Below are 27,826 nucleotides of genomic sequence, written 5' to 3'. Positions count from 1 at the left end.
AGTAGCTAGGAGTAACCATTAATCGCGACAATAAAACTTCTGCAGGAATTAATCACAGAATCCGTATGGCACGCCGCTGCTATTTCTCTTTGTGCAATCATCTAAAGAGCCGCCTTCTAAAGATTAAAGATTTCACGGTTCCGCACAGTTACTATTCCCACCTTGCTATACGGTAGTGAAACCTGGTCACTTAGAGTTGCGGATAAACAGAAGCTATTGACCTTTGAGAGGAGAGTTGATCGTGCATGTGCATGTGATCATCGAGAAGCCAATACATTTTCAGACAGATTGGTGCGGAGACACCGGTTTGGACAGCGGTGGGCACTACAGACGAATGAAAAACGATTTTTATATTTATTTATTTTTATAAATAGCCGTAGCGGCCGCCGTATTCGAATGGGTTGGTGCGTGACTACCATTCGGAAAAGTTGCCATGAAAAAGCTCCTCATAAAAAATATCTGCCGTTCGGAGTCGGCTTGAAACTGTAGGCCCCTCCATTTGTGGAACAACATCAAGACGCACACCACAAAGAGCAGGAGGAGCTCGGCCAAATACCCAAAAGGTTTGGTTTGAGAAGGATTGCGTGCCAAGTCCAATAACCGGGTTATCAGCCGACTTGGCGGCCCGATGGAAGGTACTCATGGTGCACTACGCCTTGGCAATCGAAGAAAACAGTCAACATCACCTTCCCGGTCTTTTTGCTCATAGGGTATACATATCCCATCTTTTCACTGACGGACAAGAAGACGGTCGCAGTTGTTGTTTTTTATATGCATTCATTGAAAGTTTGTATATATTTGTATACATATGCGTGTATGCGCGTTTGGCTTTCTGGATGCATCCATGGATATTAGAATATTTTCTCATCAATATGTGTATGTAAGTAGTTCAGATTTGACTGAAGAGATTAAATATGTGTACAGGACTTGAACCTGAGTCAAATATGGGACGATGTTCTGCATACATGACACGTTTTTCACGATTGCTCTAAACTAAAATTTATAGTGAAATTTTCTAAATCACTCATTTATTCGATTCGCAGTTTTATAGGCACATATTCTGCGTTAGTTGAATGTTGTGTATGCGCGTTTGGCTTTCTGGACGGATATTAGAATGATATTTTCTCATCAATATAATTTGGATTTGATGAAAGAGATTAAAGACATATGTGCATATTTTCTGTTTTGATTGATTTATACAATATAAAAATCAGGTCATATCCAGTATGAACTATTTTATACCGAAAAGAAATTTCCATTTATGAAATACAAAAAAAACAGTATTTTAAAGAAATTTTATATTAATTAAAATCTGAATTCCTGTCCTAGTGTGGTAAGTAAATATAGAAACCCTCCACTCGCGTCACTCGCGTAGTAAATATCTTCAATTCCCCACTCGTGAGGAAAGTTGAATTTGAAATTACTTTATTATGAATCTACAAATTAGAACTCGAAAAAAGCTCATTTAACATTTGCTCCTTCTCATTGCATTAACATTCTCTGGCACAACGTAGCGGAAATTTTACCCAATGCATGTTTTAAATGAGTTTCTGCAGAGAATGTTAATTAACATGCAAAAGAATTCTGCATTCTGTTGCATATAATTAACATTATCTGCTGCTACAAACCTTTCAAATCTCAATTTTACTAAAAATATTATAGTTAACAGTAACATTTGCGCCTTCTCATCTCATTAAGGGGGAACACCACTGTGATTTTTATTTATATATTTAAATTTATTTTTTTCCAGTAATATAGAAAAGGTCTTCATTTACTTCTTTTGCATATTAAATATATTTTTAAATATCACGGTAATCGTTCTTAAGGAGTAAACTCCAGTCGCGTGTCGGAGCTGACACACACACCTCTTTTTTTTTTTTTTGAGGATTGAATATTATCATTTATGAATGAAAAATAATATTGTTCAAATGACTGCCACGACTGGCTTTACTGTAGGCCATTCGATCAACCCAATTTTTAAGCACATTTTCGATTGTTTGGGCTCCAATTTCATGAATGGCAACTTCGATTTCGTGTTTTAAAGCATCAATCGTCTCTGGATGGCTCGCATAGCATTTGCCATTAACGGCTCCCCACAAAAAATAGTCAAATGGGCTTAAATCACACCTCCAAGGCGGCCAATTGATATCGGAATTTCGGCTGATTATTCGGTTTTCAAAAACGGTAGCCAAAAGTTCGAGTGTAACTTTGACAGTGTGACAAGTTGCACCGTCCTGTTGAAACCAAATGTCGTCCATGTCATCCTCTTAAATTTTTGGAAACAACTCGTTGAGCATGTCACGGTAACGCTCGCCATTTACTGTAACCGCGGCTCCTCGCTCGTTTTCGAAAAAAATGGCCCGATGATGCCGCCAGACCAAAAACCGCACCGAACAGTGACTCGTTGTGGATGCATTTGCTTCTCTACAGTAACGTGTGGATTTTCTGAGCCACAAATCCGACAATTTTGCTTATTGACGTAGCCACCGATGTGAAAATGAGGTTCATCAGAAAAGAAGAAGAAGAAGACTCACCACTTTGGAAATAGGTTTTCAATATTTCCCAATTTTGTTCAAGCGTATAGTGTCCTATTTCGTAAATGCCAAACCTTTAAGTAAATTATGAACACATTTGACATGTCCTTGGTGTTACCATTCTCAAAAAAATAGGTGGTTCAAAAAGCAAACGCTATATGGCCCACCCTGTATATTAAATTGCATTTTCATTTGTGACAACAAGATATTACAATTTTTGCAAATTAGCAGGGTTTAGAGAAGTCAAAATGAAAATTACGACATATAGGGATTTTTTTTAATTATAACCTTATTATAATAAAAAACAAGAAATAATACGAATTAAATATAGAAAAAACTAAATAAACTTAGCGGAAGGTATTATGAAACATTACGTTTTAAAAAGGGTTATTTTGCATTGCTCGTTTCGCATATTTTGGTACAGAGAGTTTTCCAAAACAAGAGAAATTAAAAACGGTTCTTAAACGTTGTAAGTCGAAAAATGAAAAATTATTTTTTTAATGGGGATTTCGCATCTTTGTATGTTTTCCGCTACTTACTTACTTACTTACTTACTTTTATAGTTTTCCGCTAAAACTTCTTCCAAGTTTTCATCATACCAACAGAAAGTTGCTTTGCATTGCGAATTGCATATTTTATAAGGGGGGCAAAACTGGCATTGTCAAAAATGCGAATTAAGATTTTTTCAAAGCACCAACAGATTGTCTCAATCTATTGAGATTTTCGCATGAGCGATGTGCAAATTATCGCAATTCTACTGTATATCTGTGTATATCTTATTCTTTCCCCCTTCTCTATGATTTTTTCTTGAGATCTGATAAAGAAATGGCAACCATAGGAATAATTGCGGATCTAAAACTTCAAATAGGTAGAATTCATATTTTATAGACAATGGAGTACCCCGGTTTTCAAGGCTTGTTGCCAGTGCACTTAAACGAGTATATAATTGATGTCTGCCATAGCCGAATGGGTTGGTGCGCGGCTATTATTCGCTAAGTGCACAGATTCGAATATTCCTGCTCGAAGAAGTTTTGATAGAAATATTTTTTTCTAATAGCGGTCGCCTTTCGGCAGGGAATGACAAACCTCCGAGTGAATTTCTTCCATGAAAAAGCTCCTCACAAAAAACCATTTGCTGAGTCGCCTTAAAACTGTAAAGCCCTCCATTTCTGGAACAACAACAAGACACACATCACAAATAGGAGGAGGAGCTCGGCCAAATACTTATTAAATTGTTTAATTATTTAAATATGGAGTGCTAGCAGTCGGGAGCAGCTTTGATTACCGCAAGCCGTCAACAAGTTTTTATTGAAAAGTATTGGATATCGAGTGAATGACAGTGACTTTCCGGAAGCACCTCGAAAAAAAGTGTTTTGTGGTATTCCACATAACTCCCAACAGAATTATTGCATTTATTATAAAACGTTACAGACTAGAGGTGCGAAATGACTTAAAGCTAATACTTAAAGACAAGACTTGGATTTGATTTCAACTTAGATAAAAATATAGATCTAGGAAGGGAATTAAGGTACCTAATAACGGTTACATAATTTAAATAATTTGTTTAAGATACCAAATTAGTAAACAAAAAAATAAAATCTTAAAACCCACACAACTCTATTAATTTTAATTCAATTACAGTCAAATATAGCTCATTCGACGCAAAATTAAATTTACTATAACAGTAGTGTACTAAAAAAAATCCTCAATATCGGATAATATCGTAAAAATTATGTCAAAGTTGAAAAAATAGAGAAAAAATAAAAAAATTTCAAATACTTCCGTCTACAGTCTCGTCAGTTGTCATTTCAGAGAAATTGTCAACACACTGTCAAAAAGGCTTGTTTTTGTTCTTTCGAACTAAAAAAACAAATTCGAAATCGGATGGAAATTGGGGAAGTTAGGAGTGATTGTTCACATCAACCTACTGAAAAACGGTTTTATGGCCATAAAATGAGATTTTGGGGGTGTATTCGAAATTTCTCCTATACAATTTTTTTTAGTTTTTCTATAGCCACAAGTTGTGCTAGCAGAGAATGTTAATGCAATGAGAAGGAGCAAATGTTAAATGAGCTTTTTTCGAGTTCTAATTTGTAGATTCATAATAAGGTAATTTCAACTTTCCTCACGAGTTGGGAATTGCAGATATTTACCACGCGGGTGACGCTATATTTACTTACCACGCTAGGACAGGAATTCAGATTTTTTCTGCGTTTACCAAACTACTGAGGAAGTTCATAAGATTTTTCGGCACACTACTGAGGAAATCGACTTATTTTATGCCCACAGCGAAGCGAATAAATTTTCGATTAAGAATCCCGCACGGCAGTTAATTTGTGGTGCAGAAGCTAAAGTCGGGGGAATTATTCGTTTTGTTTTTTGGCACGTATTTAATTCAGGTTCAAGTCCTGAAGTCATATTTTTTTTTTTGCACATGTTTTTTTCTACAATTCAAACCAGGAAAGTTTGGTAAAATTGTTGAGTATATTTTAATTAAAATTTCTTTAAAATACTGTTTTTTTTTGTATTTCATAAATGGAAATTTCTTTTCGGTATAAAATAGTTCATACTGGATATGACCTGATTTTTATATTGTATAAATCAATCAAAACAGAAAATATGCACATATGTCTTTAATCTCTTTCATCAAATCCAAATTATATTGATGAGAAAATATCATTCTAATATCCGTCCAGAAAGCCAAACGCGCATACACAGATACATATGCATATAATTGCGCATACAAACTTTCAACTAACGCAGAATATGTGCATATGAAACTGCGAATCGAATAAATGAGTGATTTAGAAAATTTCACTATAAATTGTAGTTTAGAGCAATCGTGAAAAACGTGTCATGTATGCAGAACATCGTCCCATATTTGACTCAGGTTCAAGTCCTGTACACAGTTTTTTGTTCGATATTTTTATTTAATTTTTTATATTTGGTTTAATTAGAATTGATTTAAAATAGTGCATTCAGGTTTTTCTAATACCTGTTATTTAGAAATTTATTTTCTATATAACATTATTCATACTTCTTTTGAATTAATTTATATGTAAAACAGCCATAAAGGCAATCATATGAATATGCATTCCTATATTTAATCTCTTCAGTCAAATCTGAACTACTTACATACACATATTGATGAGAAAATATTCTAATATCCATGGATGCATCCAGAAAGCCAAACGCGCATACACGCATATGTATACAAATATATACAAACCTTCAACGAACGCAAAATGTATGCATATAAAAAACAACAACTGCGACCGTCTTCTTGTCCGTCAGTGAAAAGATGGGAAAAAGGTGATGTTGACTGTTTCCTTCGATTGCCAAGGCATAGTCCACTATGAGTACCTTCCATCGGGCCAGACAGTCAATAGAGAATATTATTTATCCGTTTTGAAACCTTAGAGAGATGCTGTGTGTTGCAAATCGCCGGAAATGTGAGCAAACAATTCTCAGATTTTGCATGATGATAACGCGCCATCGCACTGATCAAAGAGAATACAAATCGGCCTGCCGGGGGTGTTTGGAGGACTGGATTAAACGTTGGCACATGTGTGTTGCTTCAGACGGGTCATATTTTGAAGGAGATAATATAAATTTGCCTTAAATTTAACTCTGTTTTGTTTAATTTAAACATTCCCGGTACTTTCTGATCATAAGATACATATATGCGGCTTTGCGGACAGCAATGTGTGATTCGCTGGAAGTCGCATTAACTCGCGACTGTCGCACAGTTAGAAGACATATTTACATACATATAAGGGTGCATACATACATACGGAGCCGCGGCCACTCGACATGACAAAAATTTAAGATTTATCAACTATTGGCAAATAATTCCACGGAAAATATTCCAATATTGACTATTTTCGAATGGTCGCGAAAACTGGCATATGGGCGGCTCGTTCGTTTTATGAATGAAATTGAAATATGAGCTCGAACTTATGAATGAACTTTTTGTTTTTGTTCTAAATTGTTCAGCGCCGTCGCTGATGGAGTCATGGCCGCTGCGAGTGCGTCTACGAATGTATTTTGTTTTTGTAGTCGCTAGGCTTAGATTTTAGCTTCGGGCGACATGCGCATGTGAGGTATGTGTTTTTGTTGTGTTCTAGAACATTTTAGAATGTGTGGTGGCAAAGCGGCCATCGCGTTGCGCTTGCTGTTGCATTTGCGTCTATCAAAGTATTGTGCTTTTGTAAGTACAATATTAGGAATATCGACTGGTGGAAGACAAAAGTACATGGAAGCAAGAAGGGAGCGCTTTGCTCGCGCATATACATATATATGCTTGAATGTATGAACGTGCATGGATGTAGTAACATATGAATACAATTATTTTGTAGGAAGTTTAGAAGGCAAGTAGGTATATACATATGTATATATGTATGTATATATGCTAGGACATAATGTGGGTATATATACATACATACATAGAGCAGAATTGTTTTTGCACTTGTTAGGAAGAAACTCGTTCACTAGTACGTATGTGTATTTGATTTCTTGTAAGAATGTGATGTGCTGTGACATGTGTACATATGTACATAAGTCAAGGTTATTTGGGCATACTTGCATATGTGATATGATGTTCTTGCGCTTGTGCATTATTGTTTTTCATATACAAATGTACATACATACATATGTATGTAAATGCTGTCGAATACATAAACTATAAATTGACATACAATATAAAATAAGTGTTGATTTATCTTAAACCGTTCTTTTTTCTACATACATATTATATACTTATGTATATTATCATATACCATCATTTATTTACATATAAAGTATACGTTCCTTTATGTACATATGTGTGTAATGAAAAACTTCATGAATTACTTTCAGAACTTTATTAAAATTTATTCGCGTCGCGCGCATGCACAAAACCTTTTGTTCACAACGCAGGCGCAGAAATAAACGCTCTGCGTACTTATCCTCCCCACGTGACTCGCCATCAATTCTCGGTGCAAATTTTTGAAGTGAAACTTCTTTTGCCTCGAAGGATGAAACGCTGTGAGGAGTAAAACCATAGCGTTACATCGACATGTGACGCTACGCCAGCGCCATCTGTTAAAAGCGTGGCGTGGATGAAACGCTGTGAGGAGCAGTGTTGCCAGAACCAATCGCAGCAGCGTACTAAAGCGATGATCAAAAATGTAATAGATTGCTGTACTCCGTAATAGGAGTCTAAGCAAAATTAAAAACAAAAAAAAAAAAAAACAAAAAAAAAAAAAACATTTTTCTAATAGCGGTCGCCCCTCGGCGGGCAATGGCAAACCTCCGAGTGTATTTCAGCCATGAAAAAGCTCCTCAGAAGAAATATCTGCCGTTCGGAGTCGGCTTGAAACTGTAGGTCCCTCCATTTGTGGAACAACATCAAGACGCACACCACAAATAGGAAAAGGAGCTCGGCCAAACACCTAACAGAAGTCTAATTTTCGTTTAATAATAAATCTGCAAGACAAAATACGGATTCCTTCTTATACATACATGTAGATATTCTTTTATATTAAATTCTTGTTCATGATCCATTGAAAAAATAATCGGCAATTATTTCACGTGAGAAAATGTTCAGAAACACTCACCTTTCCATACTGATGTATCAACAGGATTTAATTTACTAAAACGAAAACAAAACACTCACTATCACACTGACATGCTCATCACAGTGACAATTCTCGAACTGAATAAACTTCTAACAAAGCAGTAAAGCTCATTCAGAAAGGCAAAGTCAAATAAACGTCATAACACAGTCAGTAACACAGGATATCACTAATTAACATATATTCTTCCAACATTAGCGGGTTTAATATTTTAAGCCTATATGGCCAATGCGCAAGTTGCAACGTGTTGTATCATGTTGTTATACATATTCAAAATTGACGATGTGCAGTAGCGGAGAAATTATTGTCAAAAGGGCGAATGAAACAAAAATTTCTCCAGACATATGTCCTTTTAGTATACATCATGTTTACTTTTATGGCTGCTGCTCGCCCTCTCTCGTTAACAATGGGACTTACATAAGCAGCGATGGATAAAGAAGGTTTCCCAATACGTCTTTTATAAAACATTTTTTTCAAAATTTGGCTGAAATTGTAATTTAAAACATGAACAATTTTTTTCCTGTTTCCTCTTAGAATTGAAAATTGTAATAGATTTCATATGAAGTGTAATAGCGTAATAAACTGAGAACAAATGTAATAGATCTATTACAATTGTAATAGACTGGCAATACTGGTGAGGAGTAAAACTAGCGTTTCATCGACATGTGACGCTATGCCAGCGCCATCTGTTAAAAGACTGGCGTGGCGTGTCGTCGTGAATGTAATGCGGTCGCCATTAGTAACGCGAGACGCGTCATAGAGTGTGTGTGTAGTTTTGAGCAAATCTTACAAACATATTTTGTTTTGTTGATTGATTTCTGTTAAATATGGCATCAAATCAAAAACGGAAACCGAAAACAGGTGCTGAACGGCAACGTGAGTATTTGGAGCGTAAAAAATTAAGAGCTACTATTGAACACCGTGACAGTGAATCCTCCGGTTGTACGATAAGTGATAATTTGTCATCTGTGCATCAGGATATCGATGAAGAACATTTCTCCGTAAATCGATCAGTCGATGGGCGGTCATTTCATCAGTATCATGGACCTAATTATGTTGTGTGTGAAGCTATAGTTCATACAAACGATCCACTGCCATCAACATCGACTCATAGAGATTTCGTTTCTCCGATAGCACAATGTTCAAATGCGCCTGCAATAACGAGAACGAAAAAAAGCAATGCTCAAGTTTGCCGAGAATATCGTGCAGGAAAAAAAGCAGCGCGTGAAAATCCAGACAGTGGTTTACATGAACTGAATACTGTGGACATGGCGGAGTGTACATCATCGGAAAATAATGCTCAACGTGTTGTAAGTGAATCCAGTTTAATAACTTGTCTCTCTTTATATTCATGTAAATAAGAAAATAGACGATATAATATATTTTATTCATAAAATATTGTTACCATATACTATGGCAGGGTCTGAGTTGCTAGGACAACATGATCATCAAATTCCGATGATTTTAAGTGGCGAATTTAATGTCAATTTTGCAGAAGAGCGATCAAAGACTCTAATAAGTTTCCTCAAAGAAAAATTAAATTTAAATATGGTTAATGATTGTGAAGTACCAACAACAAGATACGGAACTACCATTGATGCAGTATTTCATCGATACCTTGATAGATTAGAATGTAGATCATTTTTTACGTATTTCAGTTACCATAAAGCCCTTGTTTCATTTTTGGAAAACGAATCCAATAATGATAATGACAATGCCGAGAACCAAATGTAATTGAGTGCAATAAATTCATTTCTTTTTATATTAAAATAAATAAATAATTCTGTTTAATAAAATTCCATTCCATGCTTTCCATGACTTCTGCATGCATTATATTGAAATAATAGTTAAATTATTGATTTGTTGATAAAAGAAGTTTCACTTCAATCGTGCGGGTTCCGTGAACTACCACACACTTTTTTTTTTTTTCGTTTTAAAATTTTTTTTTAATGTAATCGTAAAAAAATTTGTAATAAATTTTATGTATCCGCTTATCATTTCAAAAGTAACAAAATGGTAAAAAAATAAGCAGTCGAAGAAATAAACGCACCGCCTATTTTTCCTCGCCACATGTTAGACTCGAGTTCAATTCCCGGCGCAAACTTTTTTTTATACATTTTTTTTTTAAATCGTTTTTTTTTAATGTAATTGAAAAAAAAAAATTATGTAATAAATTTTACGTATTCGCTTATTATTTCAAAAATACGAAAATAGTAAAAATTTAATTGGTTTAATGTCGAGGTGAGAAATGTGTTGTGTGTTGAGGTGAAAGATGTGTGGTGTTTCTAATTTTTGTGTGGGCAAAAGTCAGTGAGGTGTCTATAAACTCGGTGTGCTAAATTACCTTACTTCAAATCTTTCAAATCTCAATTGTACTAAAAAAAGCTCACAGTAACATTTGCACCTTCTCATTGCATTAACATTCTCTGCAAACACTGAGTAGCTGCTGTATGGTTTGTTGTTGCAGTATTGCGCTGTGCAGATAATATTCAAATATTCAAAGTGGTGGTTTGTGTCTTCGTTGGAAAAATTTAAAATAAACACTTACCAACTAAATAAACCATCAAAAACACAAACCAAAAGAGAAAAAGGCAACGCGTCACTTCCGTCAGCGTACACTTCCGGTGATTCACGATTTTACTATCCATATTTTTCATACCATGGGCCTTATAATTATATATATCATTTCTTAAGGAGTAAACTCCAAAAAGTTTGAAAAAATATTGATTACTTTTTTTTTTATAGCCGATTCAAAAAGCAAATTTTACATGGCCCACAATGCAAACGTATGAAATAACTGACTTTACAATTACCACAATTACAATCACCACGACCTCATTAAACAGTAAAATATGACTGGTTCCTTGCGATAACGAGTTGCACATATCTGTATCTAGTAAATATGTATATGTAAACGTAACACCCGTATTATTTTCTATTATGTTTACTTACATGAAAAGCTAAAATATTAGAGAGACTGGCGAAAACAGGCTCAGCGGCAAAAGCCAGTGTATCCGTCGACTCTTCCACTGTGTGCAAAACTTGCAGAATCTACAAATCAAAAAAACAAATTGAAAATTATTAACCTCATAATATTTTTACGCCTAAATTTCTACCTCAAAATAAATGTGTATCAAACTAATTTGCTAACGCCATAGAATATCCCAACTCACCTTTGGATGACGAAATCTTTCCATTGTCTTAACAGAATTTTTCAGCAATTCGGTTACAATTTCCTTGCGTCTCGGTTTGAGTAGCTTTTCTGCTATTTTTTTCTCGAAAACGAATATTGAACACGCCTAGAGAAATTAAAAAATATTTGAAAGCATTCATATATGTGAAATATCTATTAAATTTTTAAATTTTGGTCAGAATTAGAATTGAGAAGTCAATGATTGAATGTTCGAACAATCGAATAGATTACATCGAACTTTCTGCAAATAATTTATGACTGATACCAAATTGTATGGAATCTGAATACTTCTCCATCAACCGTAATCGTACACCTCAAGCTCAAAGGTGTACCAAAAATGCCACTGACTGATAAGTAATGAAAGGGTCGCCTTTGCAGGACTACGTCTGAAGAGATGTAACTCGATATTTTTATTGAAAAGCTTGGTAGTTTTTAGCGTAAAATTGAATATACGGATTTCACTTATATACGAGCTTCATATGGTTTTTTTTTCAGAAGAATTCAAATCGCCCAATTAATTAACTCATGAAAAATTGTGTGCGACGATTTTTTACGATTTTTAACGTGGATTAGCGAGACTGAAGTGCATTGATCAACATTCTTCGACTTTTAGCGTTCAAGCGCCGCTCCTAGCGACTGTGAAGCGCTGGTACAACGAGTTCCAGCGTGGCTGTCGATCCTTCCAGAACGAATTTCGCGAAAGCCGTCCAAAAACGGTCTTTGTGCCAGAAGCAATCGACACTATGCTTCAATTGATAATGCAGGATCGCCATATTTCACATTGCCGGATAGAAGCATCCTTGGGCATTATTGGGAACTGCGTACGTTCAATATTTCATGAACATTTGGTCCTTCAAAAAATTTGTTCTCGTTGGTTACCGCATAATTTAACTATTGCCCAAAAAGTCCTCGTGTGGATTGGTAAAAAATATTGAAGGAACAAGTGACGAGTCTTGAATCTATGCATATGAACCGGACGAGTTTAATTCAACAAAATTCCCAAGACTGGTTCGCCTAAGAAGCGCCGCAAAGTAAATGGCCGCCTGTTTTTTTTTTTGGAAAATCTGGTCATGTCGCAACTGTACTACCAGAGAAGCTCAAAACAGTCAATTCTGATTAGTACCAACTATTTTTTAGCCATAAGTTTTCGGGCAATTAAGGAAAACTTACCGCTGAAGATGAATCACCCTTCATCAAGACAATGCGAACTTTACGCGTCACCTAACACAATACAGTTTTTCTGCACTCAAAACATCTGCTTTATAGCGCTCATTTGGGATCCAATTATTTCTTTTCGTTCATAAACATCAGAAATAAAATGCGATGTTAATGTTTTTCAACGCCCAAAAACCCTTTGAACAACTCGTTTGGGAGGAGATGAGTGGCAAAGGTGCTTTGAGTATTATTTTAAGCGAATGCAGAAGCGTACTCAGTTCCAAGGGGAATATTTTGAAAAACAATAAAAACATTTTCATTATTATTTTACTGTGTTTTTAATATTGCACGCAAAATATAAGTCAGCGATGAGACAGCACAAAAGAGATAATTCTGAGACCAAATATATTCTTAGGCATATTCCGAAAAAAATGCAGTCTTAGTCTGAGTTTCTAAGAGAATAGGTTTTTATAAGCTAGGACGTGCAAAACAGCAGTCAATAGATATTTTACAAAAATAATTCCTATCATGATTTATTTTTCAATTCGAAAGAAAATTTTTTCTGAGAAGAAGTATAATGTCAATTAGAAGAACAATATCAAAGTACTATCATAGTGAAATTCTCGTCCGATTCGATAAAAATTGTTTGGCTGAGAAAAACGTTCTGTTGAATCAGGATTTTTTGGATTCGTGGCCGGCAAATCGCGGCTGGTGTGCTGCAAATAACTGATACAATTTATATATTCTCATCCGACTGAAACTTCTTCTGGTCTCAAAATCAAATCGATCATTTTTCGACTGGCGGTAAACATGTCTCCAAAATTTTGGACATGTGTAAACTGAAGACTCTCTCCAAAATGTTTTAAGGCCCTTAAAAATTCCTTAAAGACAAAGCCGACAATTTGGTTGAAAAAATACCGTTTCAATGTCAGGTGTAGAAAGTTAAAACAATTTATGGTGGATCCAATATTACGAACCAGATTTTTTTTAAATTTATAAGATTAACTTCAAACTGGCTACATGAGGATTGCTGGGGTCGCTGAACACGATTTCTAAGTCAAATTTTCAAAATACGAAATGGTGGATCATTCATGTGAAGCGCGCTTGAGATATAAGGTTTCTTCTATTCGCCATTTCCCCCCTCGCTATCTCTATGCTCGATTAACTTGACGAAAAATTTGCATGCGAACGCAACAACAAAGTTATCGAGTAAGATTCGCCGCCAGCGAGTACGGCTAAGCTGCTATGCCGCACGCCTTACCAACACATGTAATTTAGGGCAACTCTCTTCCCGCGTTACCAACATATCGCACCCTAAATACAAAAGGGTCACAACTCAAAATTTTCCAAAACTGAGTTTTTTGCATAAATTAATTCAGAGTACACATTTCTAACTGCTGCAAATATTTCGTTCACATAACTATCTTCTTTAACTGGAAAAATACAGTTATGTCTATTTTTATGTCAAGTGTGTTGCTTTCGCACGATCAACTAAAGAGAATTATTTTTAGTTGCGTTAATGGTCTCAAGAACAGCTGATTACTTTTATTACACATAAAGAGTTTTATTTTGAGTTCTGCCTCTATAACTGTAAAAAGTGATAAATTTCGTGGTATATTATTTTGCATTGTGCCTCTTTAGTTGTAAAAAGTGAGTTCAATTAGGTTAGGAAACTTATAAAATTAAAACATTTTATCATTTAAAAAGGCACAACTTAAGATAATATCACTAGTTAATCGAAAAAATTTCAGTTAAAGAGTCATAAATCAAAATTTTGTTTTATTTTCGCAAACATAATATAAAATTGAAAAAAATATAGTAGAACCTTCTTCAATGTTGTATATTTTCATGATGGAACAATATTTTCTTTAAATATTACAATAATTTTTACATAAAACGTTTTTCGTCTCTCCTGAAAATCTTAGTATTTTGAGTTGTGACCCTTTTGTATTTAGGGTGCGATATGTTCATTTATACCAGATGCTTCAAGTATTCGCCATTGTTAAGTCTTGGCAAAAAGAAAGGGCCCATTGTAAAAATAAAAGTTTTTTTACGAAGGCAAGTCTGCCAGTTTCTTCCATGCCATTTTTGAAGTGCGCGCAGTAACTTTTTAAGTAATTCATTATATGGTCTATTCTGAAAATTTCACTGCATAAGATTTAATTAAGGAATTGTTTATATCTTTGGGTTTTTCCAATTTATATTTTTATTTATTATTATAGGCAGATTTTTAAGTGTATGTACAGGCAAATATTTATTATACAATGAAATATTAATAAATGATATAAATGTCTCTTTTAGCTGAATCAACACTAAATAGTAAAAACCAAACAACCAACTGCTATCCAATACAATCAAACTTCATCCAACTACTATCAACCTTCACGAACGCGAGGAACAAAAATACTAAAGCAACGTATACCGCTGCCTTTTTGTATCAACAATCCCTACGCCCAGCACACACGCTGCGATTGTTGTATCAACGCGTTGTACAGTGCGTACATGCAATTACAGGCAATGCCCCACATCACTCCCCCACCAGTGATCAACCGATCACGATACAAAAGAAACGAAGCGCTGTGGTCTTACAATCTGTCTGCCAGCGCGAGTGGTTTTGGTGGCCATTGGATTTGTGGCATCCCCGTTCTTATTACTAATAGGTTGTTTTTTGTAACTTAAATCTAATGGCTGTACATTTTGCTTGATTTCTATTAATACTAGGAGGTAAATTTTGGTTAACAAAATTTGAGTCTAAGCACGCAGTCTTGACTCTATCTGTGGTTACCGTCACCGATCTGCCTCGAATGTCAATGTCAAGGGTCTTATCCCCACGTTTAATGATTTTGTTAGGCCCGTCATAGGGACGTTTTAACGATTTGCGAACTGAATCGTTGCGTAAGAAAACGTGAGTGCAGTTGGCAAGCCCATTCTGAATGTAGCTTTTAATATTGGCATGGTTGGACGACGCGATCGGACGTAACTGCTCAATGGTAGTCCTCAACCCGCTCACGAATTCGGTCGAATACTCAGGTTCTTTGGAATACTCAAAAAAATCACCGGGGAGACGCAAGGTTGTACCGTAAACGTGCTTGGCCGGCGAGGCGTTTAAATCTGGCTTGTGTGAAGCGCGGAGGCCAAGCATAATGGGAGGAAGTGAATTGGACCAAGTGGCATCGTTTTTGCACATGATCGCAGCTTTAAGCGTGCGGTGAAAACGTTCGATCATGCCATTCGCTTGTGGATGATACGCAGTCGTGTGATTGTGTTTGAATCCAAGAATTTTTGATAATTCTCTGAACAAAGCGGATTCAAACTGCCTACCTTGATCCGTTGTGATAACGCGTGGAACCCCATAGTGAGAGATCCATCCGTTTAAGAGGGCATTTGCGACAGCCTCCGCCGACATATCCTGCAGTGGAATGGCCGTGGGCCATCGGGAGAATCTGTCAATGCAAGTGAGACAATAACGGAAACCATTTGAGACCGGCAGAGGACCAATCAAATCGATGTTGACATGGTGAAACCTACCGTCAGGAATTTTAAACTCAGCAAGAGTTGCTCGATTATGTCGAGAAATTTTACTTTTTTGGCAATCGAGACATTGACTTGTCCAACGCGTGGCGTCTTTTTTCATGTCTGGCCAGAACTAGAGTTCTGTGACAAGCTTGCTGGTAGCATGTTTGCCGGGATGACAAACATTGTGTACCAGATTGAAAATTTGTTTTCGTAAAGTTTGTAGAATGAAAGGGCGAGCCCTCTCCTGGAAAATGTCGCAAAATAGGGGTAAATCAGAATCATGAATCGTGATTTTGTGAAGCTTGATAGGAGTGTTGGAATCTGGACTCAACAATGATGTCAGCTCCTCATCATTGGTTTGCAACTGAGCGATATCACGATGGCCAATTACGCTTTTGGAAATGGATTCGATTCTTGATAGAGCGTCTGCCACAACGTTATCTTTTCCCGATATGTACCGGATGTCTGTGCAATATTGGCCAATCAAGTCAAGATGACTTAACTGTCTGGGCGAAGCTTTTTCCGGTTTTTGCTTGAAAGCAAACGTAATGGGCTTGTGGTCGGTGAGAATGATGCATTCACGACCCAGGATCATGTATTTATTATGCTTGACAGCCAAGTAGATTGCCAATAATTCACGATCGTAGGTACTGTATTTCTTTTGGGTATCAGACATTCGTTTGGAAAAAAAACTTAGGGGTTGTAAATCATTACACACTCGCTGTTGTAAAACTGCACCAACCGAAAAATTGCTTAAAATCAGTTGGGCATTCGGCAAAGAATGTGCTAGCAGTGTGGCCTTAGCCAGATCAGACATTGTTCAAACGCCTGGGACGCCTCTTCAGTCCAGATCAATGGCGTTCTGTCTTTTTTTGTATTTCCGACAATGAGAGATTGTAGTTTACCCTGCGTGTAAGCAGCATTAGCCAAAAAACGACGATAATAATTGAGGAGTGCCAAGAATCGGTGCAACTTATGAGCTACTGTCGGCTTTTTGAACTGACAAATGGCCTCGGTTTTGGCCTTAGGAGGCGCGACGCCATCTGCCGTAATCGTGTGGCCGAAAAAAATTATTTCGGGCTGGCCGAGGGTGCATTTGGCGAGATTAATCTTCAAATTGTAAGCCCTTAATCTCTCGAAAACTATGCGAAGATGCTTTCAGTGTTCGGTTTCGTTAACCGAAGCCACGCAAGTATCGTCTATGTAGACGAAAACGAAATCCAAATTTATGAACAGCTTGTTCATGAACCTTTGGAATGTTTGAGAAGCATTTCTGAGACCGACTGTCATGACGTTAAATTCATATAGGCCCAATGGGGTGATTATGGCCGTTTTTTCCTTGTCAGACCTATCAATTGGAATTTGGTTGTAAGCACTAACCAAATCGATGATCGAGAAAATTTTGCATCCAGCAAACTTTTGTGTAAAGTCATGGATATGAGGCAAGGGATAGCGATCTGGTACTGTAATGGCATTGAGACGCCGATAGTCACCGCAGAATCGCCAGCGCCCATCTTTTTTGGGAACCATGTGTAATGGACTTGCCCATGCACTTTTGCTTGGACTGCAGATGCCAGCATTGAGCATGGTTTCGAATTCTGTTTTGGCAATTTTAAGTCGCTCCGGGTTGAGACGACGTGCTGCCGAAAATATGGGCTGACCCGTGGTAATGATTTGATGACTAATGTCATTAGATGGGACTGAATCCGTCTTGCTAAAAATCGGTGGAAGCGTCAGAGCCTTGAATTCGCTAATGAGATCAGCCATATTGTTATTCCCGACATTGATGGTGGATAAACGTTCATATGGAGTCATAATGGAATTGCATTTAACCACCAATTGGGTATTTTCGTCAATAATTTTGCGCTTTTTGACATCAATAATGAGACCGTAGTAATTTAAAAAATCTATGCCGATGATTGGCTTATCTACATCGGCAATTATGAATGGCCACGTGAAATTGCGCCTGAGGCCAATGTTCAGGCTAAGCTGATGTTGGCCGAAAGTCTTAATGGGAGTGCCGTTTGCGGCAAATAAACGATATGAGGACGGGCCGGCCGTTTTGTTACCGAAAATACGCGGTAGAACTGAGATATCGGAGCCGGTGTCAATGAGAAAATTCCTGCAGGTGTTTTTGTCCGTAATGAACAATCGACGACTGGTTATGACTTCCGCTTCATCTGTCGTCCCTAAGGAAGCGGCTTTTAGTTTTCCGGCCTTTTATCATTAAATTTGTACGGGGGAACACATTTGAGTGCTGCGCCACCGAACTTGTAGTGGTATCGGCAAAACGGTTTGGCATTACCGTTGTCGCCGGAGCTTGAACGTGCATTCTGCTTGTTGCCACTTCGTGATCGTGACCCTGAATGATCACCGGGGGTGGTCAACTGGGTTGCCAAATTAGCAACTGCCTGTGTCAAAGCTTTAATATTGTTGAGGATTTCCTCAAATTGTTCATTTTTATGTGGTGTACAGGCACCAGCTTTCACTGCCATGACTTGTGAGGATGTGGATCCAACAAAGTCCATGATCGTATCGGCGCGTTTGGCGCATATGTCTAAATCTTCATCACCAATTATCAAGCAAGCTTGAAGTGTAACAGGCAATCTTTCAATCCACCAGCTTTTTAAAATTGTTTCCGAAACTGAGCTTCCGGCCAGTTCACGCATGTGGCGCAAAAGCTGAGATGGTTTACGGTCACCAAGCTCAACGTCATTAAGTAACTTTCGAATTTTTTTTCGATTCGTTGAGAGGCTCCTGATGAGGTTCCAGGTGTGCAGTCTCCTTGGATCATTCTGGTAAGTATTGATTGAAGGTTCCCTTGAATGGCTTCCAAAACCTCGATTGGTATTTGCTCTCTTGGTCGTAGATAAGGCTTCTCGTTGTTTGATGATATTCTCATTCGAAAAAATATTGCATCCAAAATGTTGTATTTGCACGTTGAATTACGTTTTAAAGTTGCATTAATACTACAATTGTTTGTATGGTTGCATAGAATTGTGAGTTAAATGCGGAAGGTAATTCCTACCAACCACGTTGCCCCTTTCCAATGTTTGTGTTAAATTTCGCCGTTAAGTTCCGAACTTTGGTGTAGTACCACAAGCGTTGGTTACACGTGGTGGAATGTGCGGTTATGTTAGTATGCAGGTGCAGGTGAAATTTAGGTTATGGTCAATGCACGCTCGCCGTATTAGAAATGTCCACAATTTTCTCGGAAAACACTTTTTTATGAAAATGCTCTTTGTTCGGGGTCACCAATTTGGGGTTTTCCAATTTTCCGACACTAAATAGCAAAAACCAAACAACCAACTGCTATCCAATACAATCAAACTTCAACCAACTACTATCAACCTGCACGAACGCGAGGAACAAAAATACTAAAGCAACGTATACACGCTGCCTTTTTGTATCAACAATCCCTACGCCCAGCACACACGCTGCGATTGTTGTATCAACGCGTTGTACAGTGCGTACATGCAATTACTATCAAATTATGATGTGCACAGTCGTTGAATAGGCTGATTGTAGTCAACTTGCAGGCTATGAAAATTATATCGAAACGAGGCACGAATCATCTGAATGGTGCTTCTTAGACGACCCAAAACCAGGTCGAAGCTGATACCTAATAAAAGTTTTGTTGGTCGTTTTCCTTTATTAACGTAATTGCTTTTGTCACGAGAAGGGTGCACTGAAGCGCTCGCCAATCAACAGTTTGTCAAAGAGAAGCAAGCTTTCTTTTCGATTCTAGACGTTAGCGAAAGCGCATGGACGCGCGTATAAACGATTGTAAGGAACATGTAACATAAAATATTTTCACATATCTATTGTAATCTTTTGTAAACTTATTAATAAATAAAATAAAGTTTTCAGCCTTTCCAAACAGTAAATAAACCATTCCTTATTTACTGCACAAGAGCTAGATAAAACGGAATTCAGCCGCGTCAAGCTGCCGTCGTCACCATTCTGAAAAAATCGACTTTAAAGAGATTTTCGTTTAATAAGCTGTAAAAATGGCGGATGATTCTAAAGCTGCACCGCCACGGGGAAACGCGGATGCTGATACAATAAGCGCAGTCGAGGGTTTATTAGATGAGGCTGACAAAACTGGCCATGCTGTGACAATTAGCACCGAAACGCCTACTGCCGACACCACGCCAGATCGACACGCATCTACACGTGTTCGTCAAACGCACTTCAGGCACCTCCGGGATTAGGGAAAGACACTTTTACAGTACAGCACAGCCACACGCATGTGGCGTTCCACAACCTATAGAACTGCAATGCAACCAAACTGCAGGTATAACGGGAACACGCATTCCATCGACCATCAATTTTGTCCCTAACCTTGCTAACGTGATGACATTTCCATATACTTCGACTACGAACGGCATGACGACCATGCTGCCATACAGCAATACAGTCTCGGCTATATCTTCATCTCAACCCTTTTCTGCATATACATCAATGCACAATTTGCCAACATCGGTCGCTTCAGGATTTTCACACCCAAATGTTAACCCTAACTTAAATATGCCTTATGGAGGGTATCCGACAGTTCCTAATCCGTATAGTTACTTTACGACAGCCGACCTAAATTTGACTGCGGCACATATAGCTAGTCGTCAAGTGCTTTCGAAAGATCTGCCAACTTTTACAGGTAGGCCTGAAGACTGGTCCGTATTTATTACTAACTACGAGCAGTCTACCATACGGTGCGGATTCACGGACCAAGAAAACCTTATTAGGTTGCAGAAATGCTTGAAGGGCCAAGCATTAGAGGCAGTTCGTGGTAGGCTTATGGTGCCGTCTACGGTTGGATTGACCATCAATACACTCCGCATGTTGTATGGTAGACCAGACGTAATTCACCAAGTAATGCTGCGTAGGTTAAGAGAGGAACCATCTGTAAAGCCAGACAAATTAGAAACCTTAGTAACATTTTCATTAGCGGTACAAAATTATCTCGCTACAATGCAGGCGGTCGGTCTAAACGATTATCTAAATGATCCAGTGCTATTGAACGAGCTGGTAGCTAAACTGCCATGTAACCAAAGGTTGAGTTGGGGTCAGCAATGTATGTGCGCGATAAAACTAACTACGTTGAACAACCGAGAATATTGCATACCTGCGAATGTGATACAACCAGAGACGATCGTATGGACCAGCAACTGAAAACATATTTTGCTATTGATGCCATCGGATCATATGCACCAATTAAGCCGTTGATATCTAAAGATGATGAACGCGCTCTTCAAATCATGGAAAAGATCACGCGCTTTATCTCCGCTGAAAAGAGATGGGAAACCGGATTACTTTGCACGAGCAGCTGTCGAGCTTCCCGATTCGCTGCCTATGGCAATCCGGCGACTCTTGTGCTTAGAAAGTAAAATGAAGCGTGATTCGTCAATTTCTTATAAACAAAATACATGATTATGAGAAAAAAGGGTACGTACGTAAGTTGAACAAAAACGAAATAAAATATAGCGCTAGGTCTTGGTATCTCCCTATATTTACTGTTCTCAATGCCAATAAAAAGAAAACTCGATTGGTTTGGGATGCTGCAGCAAGGGTAAAGGGTGTCGGGCTCAATGATATGTTATTGAAAGGGCCCGATCTACTAAAGTCTCTATTGGGGGTACTGCTCCGATTTTGCGAACGACGTTTCGCAGTTTGTGGAGATATACGCGAAATGTTCCACCAGATTAAAATTATAAAAAAAGATCAAGTGGCGCAAAAATTCCTTTGGCGAAACGATGGCTCGTCTCGCGACTATGATATCTACGTGATGAGGGTTATGACATTCGGCGCTTCGTGCTCGCCTTCCTTGGCGAACTACATAAAAAAACGTAACGCTCAACGATTTGCTGATCTTCATCCCGACGCCGAACGGGCCATCGTTAGTAACACATTTGTTGACGACTGGCTTCAGAGTGCAGACTCTGAAAATGAATTGGCTCGTCTAGCAACTAAAGTTGGTTGGGTTCATCAGGGGGGCGGATTCCAAATAAGAAACTGGAAATCTAATTCCAAACACGTACTATTTTCATTAGACGCTGATGGCGTTCCAGCCGCCAAATGTTTTGAAGAGCCAGAAGCCGTTATAACAGGTGGCGCTAAAGTAATCCTCCTATCAGAAGGCGGAATATTGCTGACTATTTATTTGACCAATAATCAGTCGGTGACTTTGGCACAACGTGAATTTCGTCGCAGATTTCCTCGCCGTCCAACGCCTACTGGTGAAACACTGCGAAGTTTAGCCGCTCGCCTCGAAGAGACTGGCACAACACGAGATGCTGCCAGGTGTGGCAGACCCGGAGTAGCCGTTCTGCAGAGAATATTGCTGCTGTAGCCGAGGATGCCATGGAAGCGTCGTCGACATCGACCAGACGACGTGCCACGCAAATGGGTATCAGTCGACGGTCTTTACAGCGAATTTTGGTACAAGATTTGAAGATGTTTCCGTACAAAGTCCAGACGGTGCATCAGCTGTTAGCTGCTGACCGCCAATCGCGTCTAACATATACTCAAGCCATCCTTAATCACCACCAAGATTAAGATGATTTTTCATCAAAAATAATCATGAGTGATGAGGCCCATTTCCATCTTAGCGGGTACGTAAATAAGCAAAATTTACGCTTCTGGGGCACTGAAAATCCGCGTGTAACCCACCAAGAGCCATTATACCCGCTCAAAGTCACTGTATGGTGTGCTGTTTTTGCTGGAGGAGTCATCGGAACTTTTTTCTTCGAAGACGTCCCGGGCCAAACGGTTACTGTGAATGGTGAGCGCCACAGAGCAATGATCAACGAGTTCTTTTTGCCGCAACTTGATGAATTGGGATTGGAAAACATGTGGTTCCAACAGGACGGTGCAACGGCACACACTGCACGTGCCACAACCGATATGCTGAAGGATGCATTTCCCGGGCGCCTAATCTCCCGTTTTGGCGATTTGCACTGGCCAGCAAGATCGCCTGATTTGACCGCTCCAGACTTCTTTTTGTGGGGCTTTTTGAAGTCGCGGGTTTATGTCAACAAACCAAATAAAAATAATCCACAAAAGAATCAAAGTTTTTCATTTTTTTTTAATTACAGCCAAAAAACATCGCAAGGTTACTTTTGCGCCACCTTGTAGAAAAGGTACTAGGGATGTGGTGGCTGCCAGTTTCGGATGAGTTAACATACATTGAAAATTTTCCAAAGGAAGTTTTTAATGAAAATACGATCGTGTCGAAGCGACAAATTTTGCGCACAATAATAACGATTTTCGATCCTATGGGTTTGCTCGGTTTTGTCATTGTACAGGCAAAAATTATTTTACAAGATGTCTGGCGCTCCGGAGTAGGTTGGGATGAACCGATTAAAGAAGAAGAACGTTGCAACTGGTTTCGTTGGGTAAAACGCATTCCTGCGATCAACGGCATAAAAATTCCCGTTGCCTTTCACTTGCCAGCGAAAACCAAAATAATCAGTTGCACATTTTTGTAGATGCAAGCATAAAAGCCTACGCTGCGGTGGTCTACATCCGCTCAGAAGTAGGCTCGCAAATATCCTGTTCACTTTTGGCTTCGAAAACTCGCGTTGCGCCATTGAAGCCCACTTCCATACCCAGGCTGGAGCTGTTAGCTGCTGTTTTGGGACTTAGGCTGGCAAATGTTCTTAGCTATGAACTGTCCATTACAGTAAATCGCAGAGTATTCTGGACAGACTCCAAAAATGTGTTGTTTTGCCTACGCTCGATCACAAGAAAATACCATCAATTCGTGGCGCTGAGAATCGGAGAGATCCTCTAGAGTTCTGCTATTGGGAAGGGAGATGGCTGCCATCTGGTGACAATATTGCGGACAAAGGAACTAAATGGAGCAGCAACCGAGAATTCGACGACAACCAACGCTGATTCAGTGGACCTAAATTCCTACTAGAACGAGAGTCAAGCTGGCCAATTATACAATTTCCAGATGATGACGAAGAGACAGTTGAGGTTATACAGCATATGGATTTCGCTAACAACTCATTGGGTACGGCCGCAGAAATAACTCCAGATGTAAAAAGATTTAGTACTTGGGAGAAGCTTCGCAGTGCGCATCGATTTGTTTTACGTTTTCTACGATTGGTTACGAAGGGAAAGCCACGTTCTCAGTTTCTTCAAAAGCTACTCAACCCAGACAACATAGAGACAGCAGAGCTTGCAATTATGGTTAATTGTTAAAGCGAGGTGTTCCATGAAGAGATTTGTCGTCTGCGTAATGGTGAGGAAATCAATCGAAAATCTTTTCTTTTCAAGTTCTCCCCATACTTAGACCAGATTGGCCTGCTGCGAGTAAAAGGTACAATTGATGCTGCTGAGAGTGTTGCCATTAATGTCAAGCGTCCAATAATCCTGCCACGCAAGCACGACGTAACGCGACTACTCGTCGATTTCTATCACATGAAATTTCACCACCATCACAACGAGATCGTCGTCAACGAGATGAGGCAAAGGTTCTGCATCTCCGCCTTGAGAAGGCTGGTAAAAGAATGTGTTGCACAATGTCAAACCTGCCGGAACCGTAGGGCTTCTCCAGAACCTCCTCAAATGGGAGATCTGCCAATGGAACGTGTGTCACCTTTTACCAGGCCGTTCACCTTTACAGGGGTGGACTATTTCGGACCTATGGACGTTGTAATTGGCCGTGTGTACTTCTAGTAAAAGAAATTGAAAGAATATCGTCGGATGATATAGAAAGGAAATACCCTGAAATTGAATGGATTTTTATTCCCCCCGCTTCACCACATATGGGAGGGTCATGGGAGCGCATGATACGTTCCAAGAAATCGATTCTAATGGACATTCTACCAGATTCCGGTATGCGAGAGGAGGTGTTAAGAGCCGTTCTAGCCGACATCGAAAACATTTTAAATTCAAGGCCACTGACGTGCGTGCCGCTTGATTCAGCCGAAGATGAAGCTCTTACGCCAAACCACTTTCAGACGGGACACTCTAGTGGTATTCGAGAACTAACAGATAATACCAACTCTGGATCGGCTCTACGGCAAAACTTTAAAATTTCTAGCCAGTTGGCTGACCAATTTTGGAGACGCTGGGTTAAGGAGTATCTCCCCTGTCTTACCAGACGTGCAAAGTGGTATCAGCCACCAGCAAACCCAATCAAATTGAACGACGTAGTGGTTATCGTAGACGAAAACTCCAAGAGAAATTCGAGGCCGAAAGGAGTAGTAATAGATATGAATTTTGGTAAAGATGCCCAAGCTTGTAGCGCAGTAGTCAAGACAGTAAATGGATTATGTACACGACCGATAGTAAAGTTGGAAAATTGGACGTCGAGGTTGAAAAACGTGGGGTAAACGTCATGCATAAAACCGCATAAGATTTACGAAAGGGGGTGTTGCGAAAGGTTACTTTGGCAACCCATTTCGCATTTTCTCACCTCTCTGTTTTTCTCATTCGCCAATCAACAGCTGTCAAAGAGAAGCAAGCTTTCTTTTCGATTCTAGACGTTAGCGAAAGCGCATGGACGCGCGTATAAACGATTGTAAGGAACATGTAACATAAAATATTTTCACATATCTATTGTAATCTTTTGTAAACTTATTAATAAATAAAATAAAGTTTTCAGCCTTTCCAAACAGTAAATAAACCATTCCTTATTTACTGCACCAGAGCTAGATAAAACGGAATTCAGCCGCGTCAAACTGCCGTCGTCAACACTTAGAAGATATCGAAGGCAATTCAGTAATCGGCCTATGAAAATTTGTTTAGAAAATATTTAGTAACATTGGAATATGTGATGGTTGCCATCGAAAGTCCATTGAAATGATAAATGATTGAACCGTTTTCATTTTATTGAAAAGTTGCACCCGTTGGAATAATAGGTATGACATTTATATTAATGGAAGGTTCGAAAGAATTTACAGGAGATATTTATTAAAATTTTTTTAGACATTTATTTAAAAATACAAAGCGATCCTCCATTCTAATATTGTAGAAAGTATAAAGTAAATAACACACAAGTGTATTGGATGTAACAATTAACATTTACTTATTAAATTTTCCTTTCAACTCACCTTGCCATCACTTTTCCGGTAGCCGTCATGTATTCGCCACACCAGTTCGGGGCCCGCACATGCCACCTGCTCACCAATCTCAAAGTACTGGCTAATGGGATTCGCATCGGTGATATTTTGCAATGATGTCGATGCCGTATTGGCACTCTTGAATTTCGAAAACATTGTACCGGCGGGCATACCATCGATCAACTTCAAGAAAACATTCGAAAAGCTGCCATGCCGTTTGGGAGCACCGCCGCTCACTGCACCCGTTCCAACACTTCCCTGGCCAACTCCTGCCCCACCACCACTGCTAGCAACACCAACACCGCTACCTACAATTAAAAGTCCCGAGCCAGGGAAATCATTCACACCCAACATGGCGCCTTGTGCTGTTCCTGTTCCAGGTGTTGCAGTTGCACCTGATGGTGAGCTAATTGAAAGCCTCCCCGGTACCGTCGACGTAGCACCGCCTATCAATTGTGTACCGCCGCTGCTCTCACTGCCACTTCCACCAATGCCAATGCCACCACTAACACCTCCGCCACCAACTGCTGCTGCTGCTGCCGTTGTATAGCCATTCACACTAGCCCTGCTTAATTGCTGATTAGTGGCCGATACTGTTCCTGTACCACTGGGACTTAACACTGTCCGATGATCATCTAAACCAGCTCCTATACTACCACTCCGCGAACCTGCTATACGCACACCAATGCCATTACCGCTACCTGCTACTGGTACATTACGCACACCTGCGGTTGCATACAAACCTCCTGTGCCAACTCCACTGCCAATTCCAGCGCTGGATCCCACTCCCACTCCAGTTGCGGCTACTATACTACCACGCGCACCTTGGGCACCCTGCGCCGCAACCACTGGCACTATTCCAATTGCGCTTCCACTTCTGCTGGTACGCTGATGCAGCTCCTCGATGCTATCGTAACGGGAAACGACTCTGGCCGCCGTTATAATTGTTGCTGTCGTGGGGTTAACGGGATTAAATGTCGATATGACGCTTGTTGTTACAGCTGCAGCTGCAACTGCAGTCACCACGCACGTTGTTAGTGGTGACTGCTTTGACTGCTGTTGTTGTTGCTGGTATTGCTGTTGTTGTTGCTGCTGCGGCGGCTCGTCAAGTTGCGCCGCCCTATGTTGCTGCTGGTTGAGTATATGCTGCTTGAGCTGTTTCCAACGTTGCGCTATTTTGGCTAATTAAATTATACCCCAACACTGAATGAAATATCGTGATATCGTGCGCGTTTTTGGGTGTGTTCGTATAATTACGTAAACGCCTACGAGTTATTCCAATTATTATTGTTGGTATGCGTATACTTTTGCATTTGTTTGCTGTGTATGTGTGCGTATATATGTATGCTCGTTTAACTGGATGGCTGCTTGTGGTAGTGTTGTTATGTGCGAATAAAATTAAAAATTTTCGCAACTATGTTTTGCGTTTTTGTTATTTTCACTGTATTGTGCGCGCCCACAGGTGGGATTTCATAGCTGTTTATACAGCTATACAGTTGTGGTTGTTGATGATGTTTGCTCTCATTGCCGTTGGCATGTGTTCACTTGGTTGTTCAATTAGTTACGGCTAATCAATTTAATAAACTTCAAACAACGGCAGCAATATTGAATTTGTCGCGGCTGGTTTGTCAGTTGAGGGCGAACAGTACACACACTCTGCGAATGGGCCCAAAATGAAAGTAGATTTCAGCGCTTGTCAATGCTGCGTTAAATTAATCGAATCGGATGGAAAAGCTTTTA

General features: G+C 39.1%; 1 protein-coding gene across 1 annotated transcript; it reads right to left on the bottom strand.

The window, feature by feature from the left end:
- Positions 1-9,217: 9,217 nt before the first annotated feature.
- LOC129242004 (SCY1-like protein 2) lies at positions 9,218-26,440 on the bottom strand. The gene is made up of 4 exons (XM_054878567.1): positions 26,078-26,440; positions 11,323-11,448; positions 11,102-11,200; positions 9,218-9,301 (listed from the first exon to the last, which is right to left on the bottom strand). Exons 1-4 carry the CDS (start codon positions 26,438-26,440, stop codon positions 9,218-9,220), a joined length of 672 nt encoding a protein of 223 aa, XP_054734542.1.
- Positions 26,441-27,826: the final 1,386 nt, after the last annotated feature.

The sequence above is a fragment of the Anastrepha obliqua genome, chromosome 3 (genome assembly GCF_027943255.1).
Source record: "Anastrepha obliqua isolate idAnaObli1 chromosome 3, idAnaObli1_1.0, whole genome shotgun sequence".
Classification (NCBI taxonomy): domain Eukaryota; kingdom Metazoa; phylum Arthropoda; class Insecta; order Diptera; family Tephritidae; genus Anastrepha; species Anastrepha obliqua.
The sequence above is the reverse complement of the archived record's forward strand: the minus strand, read 5'-3'. Positions and strand labels throughout refer to the sequence as shown.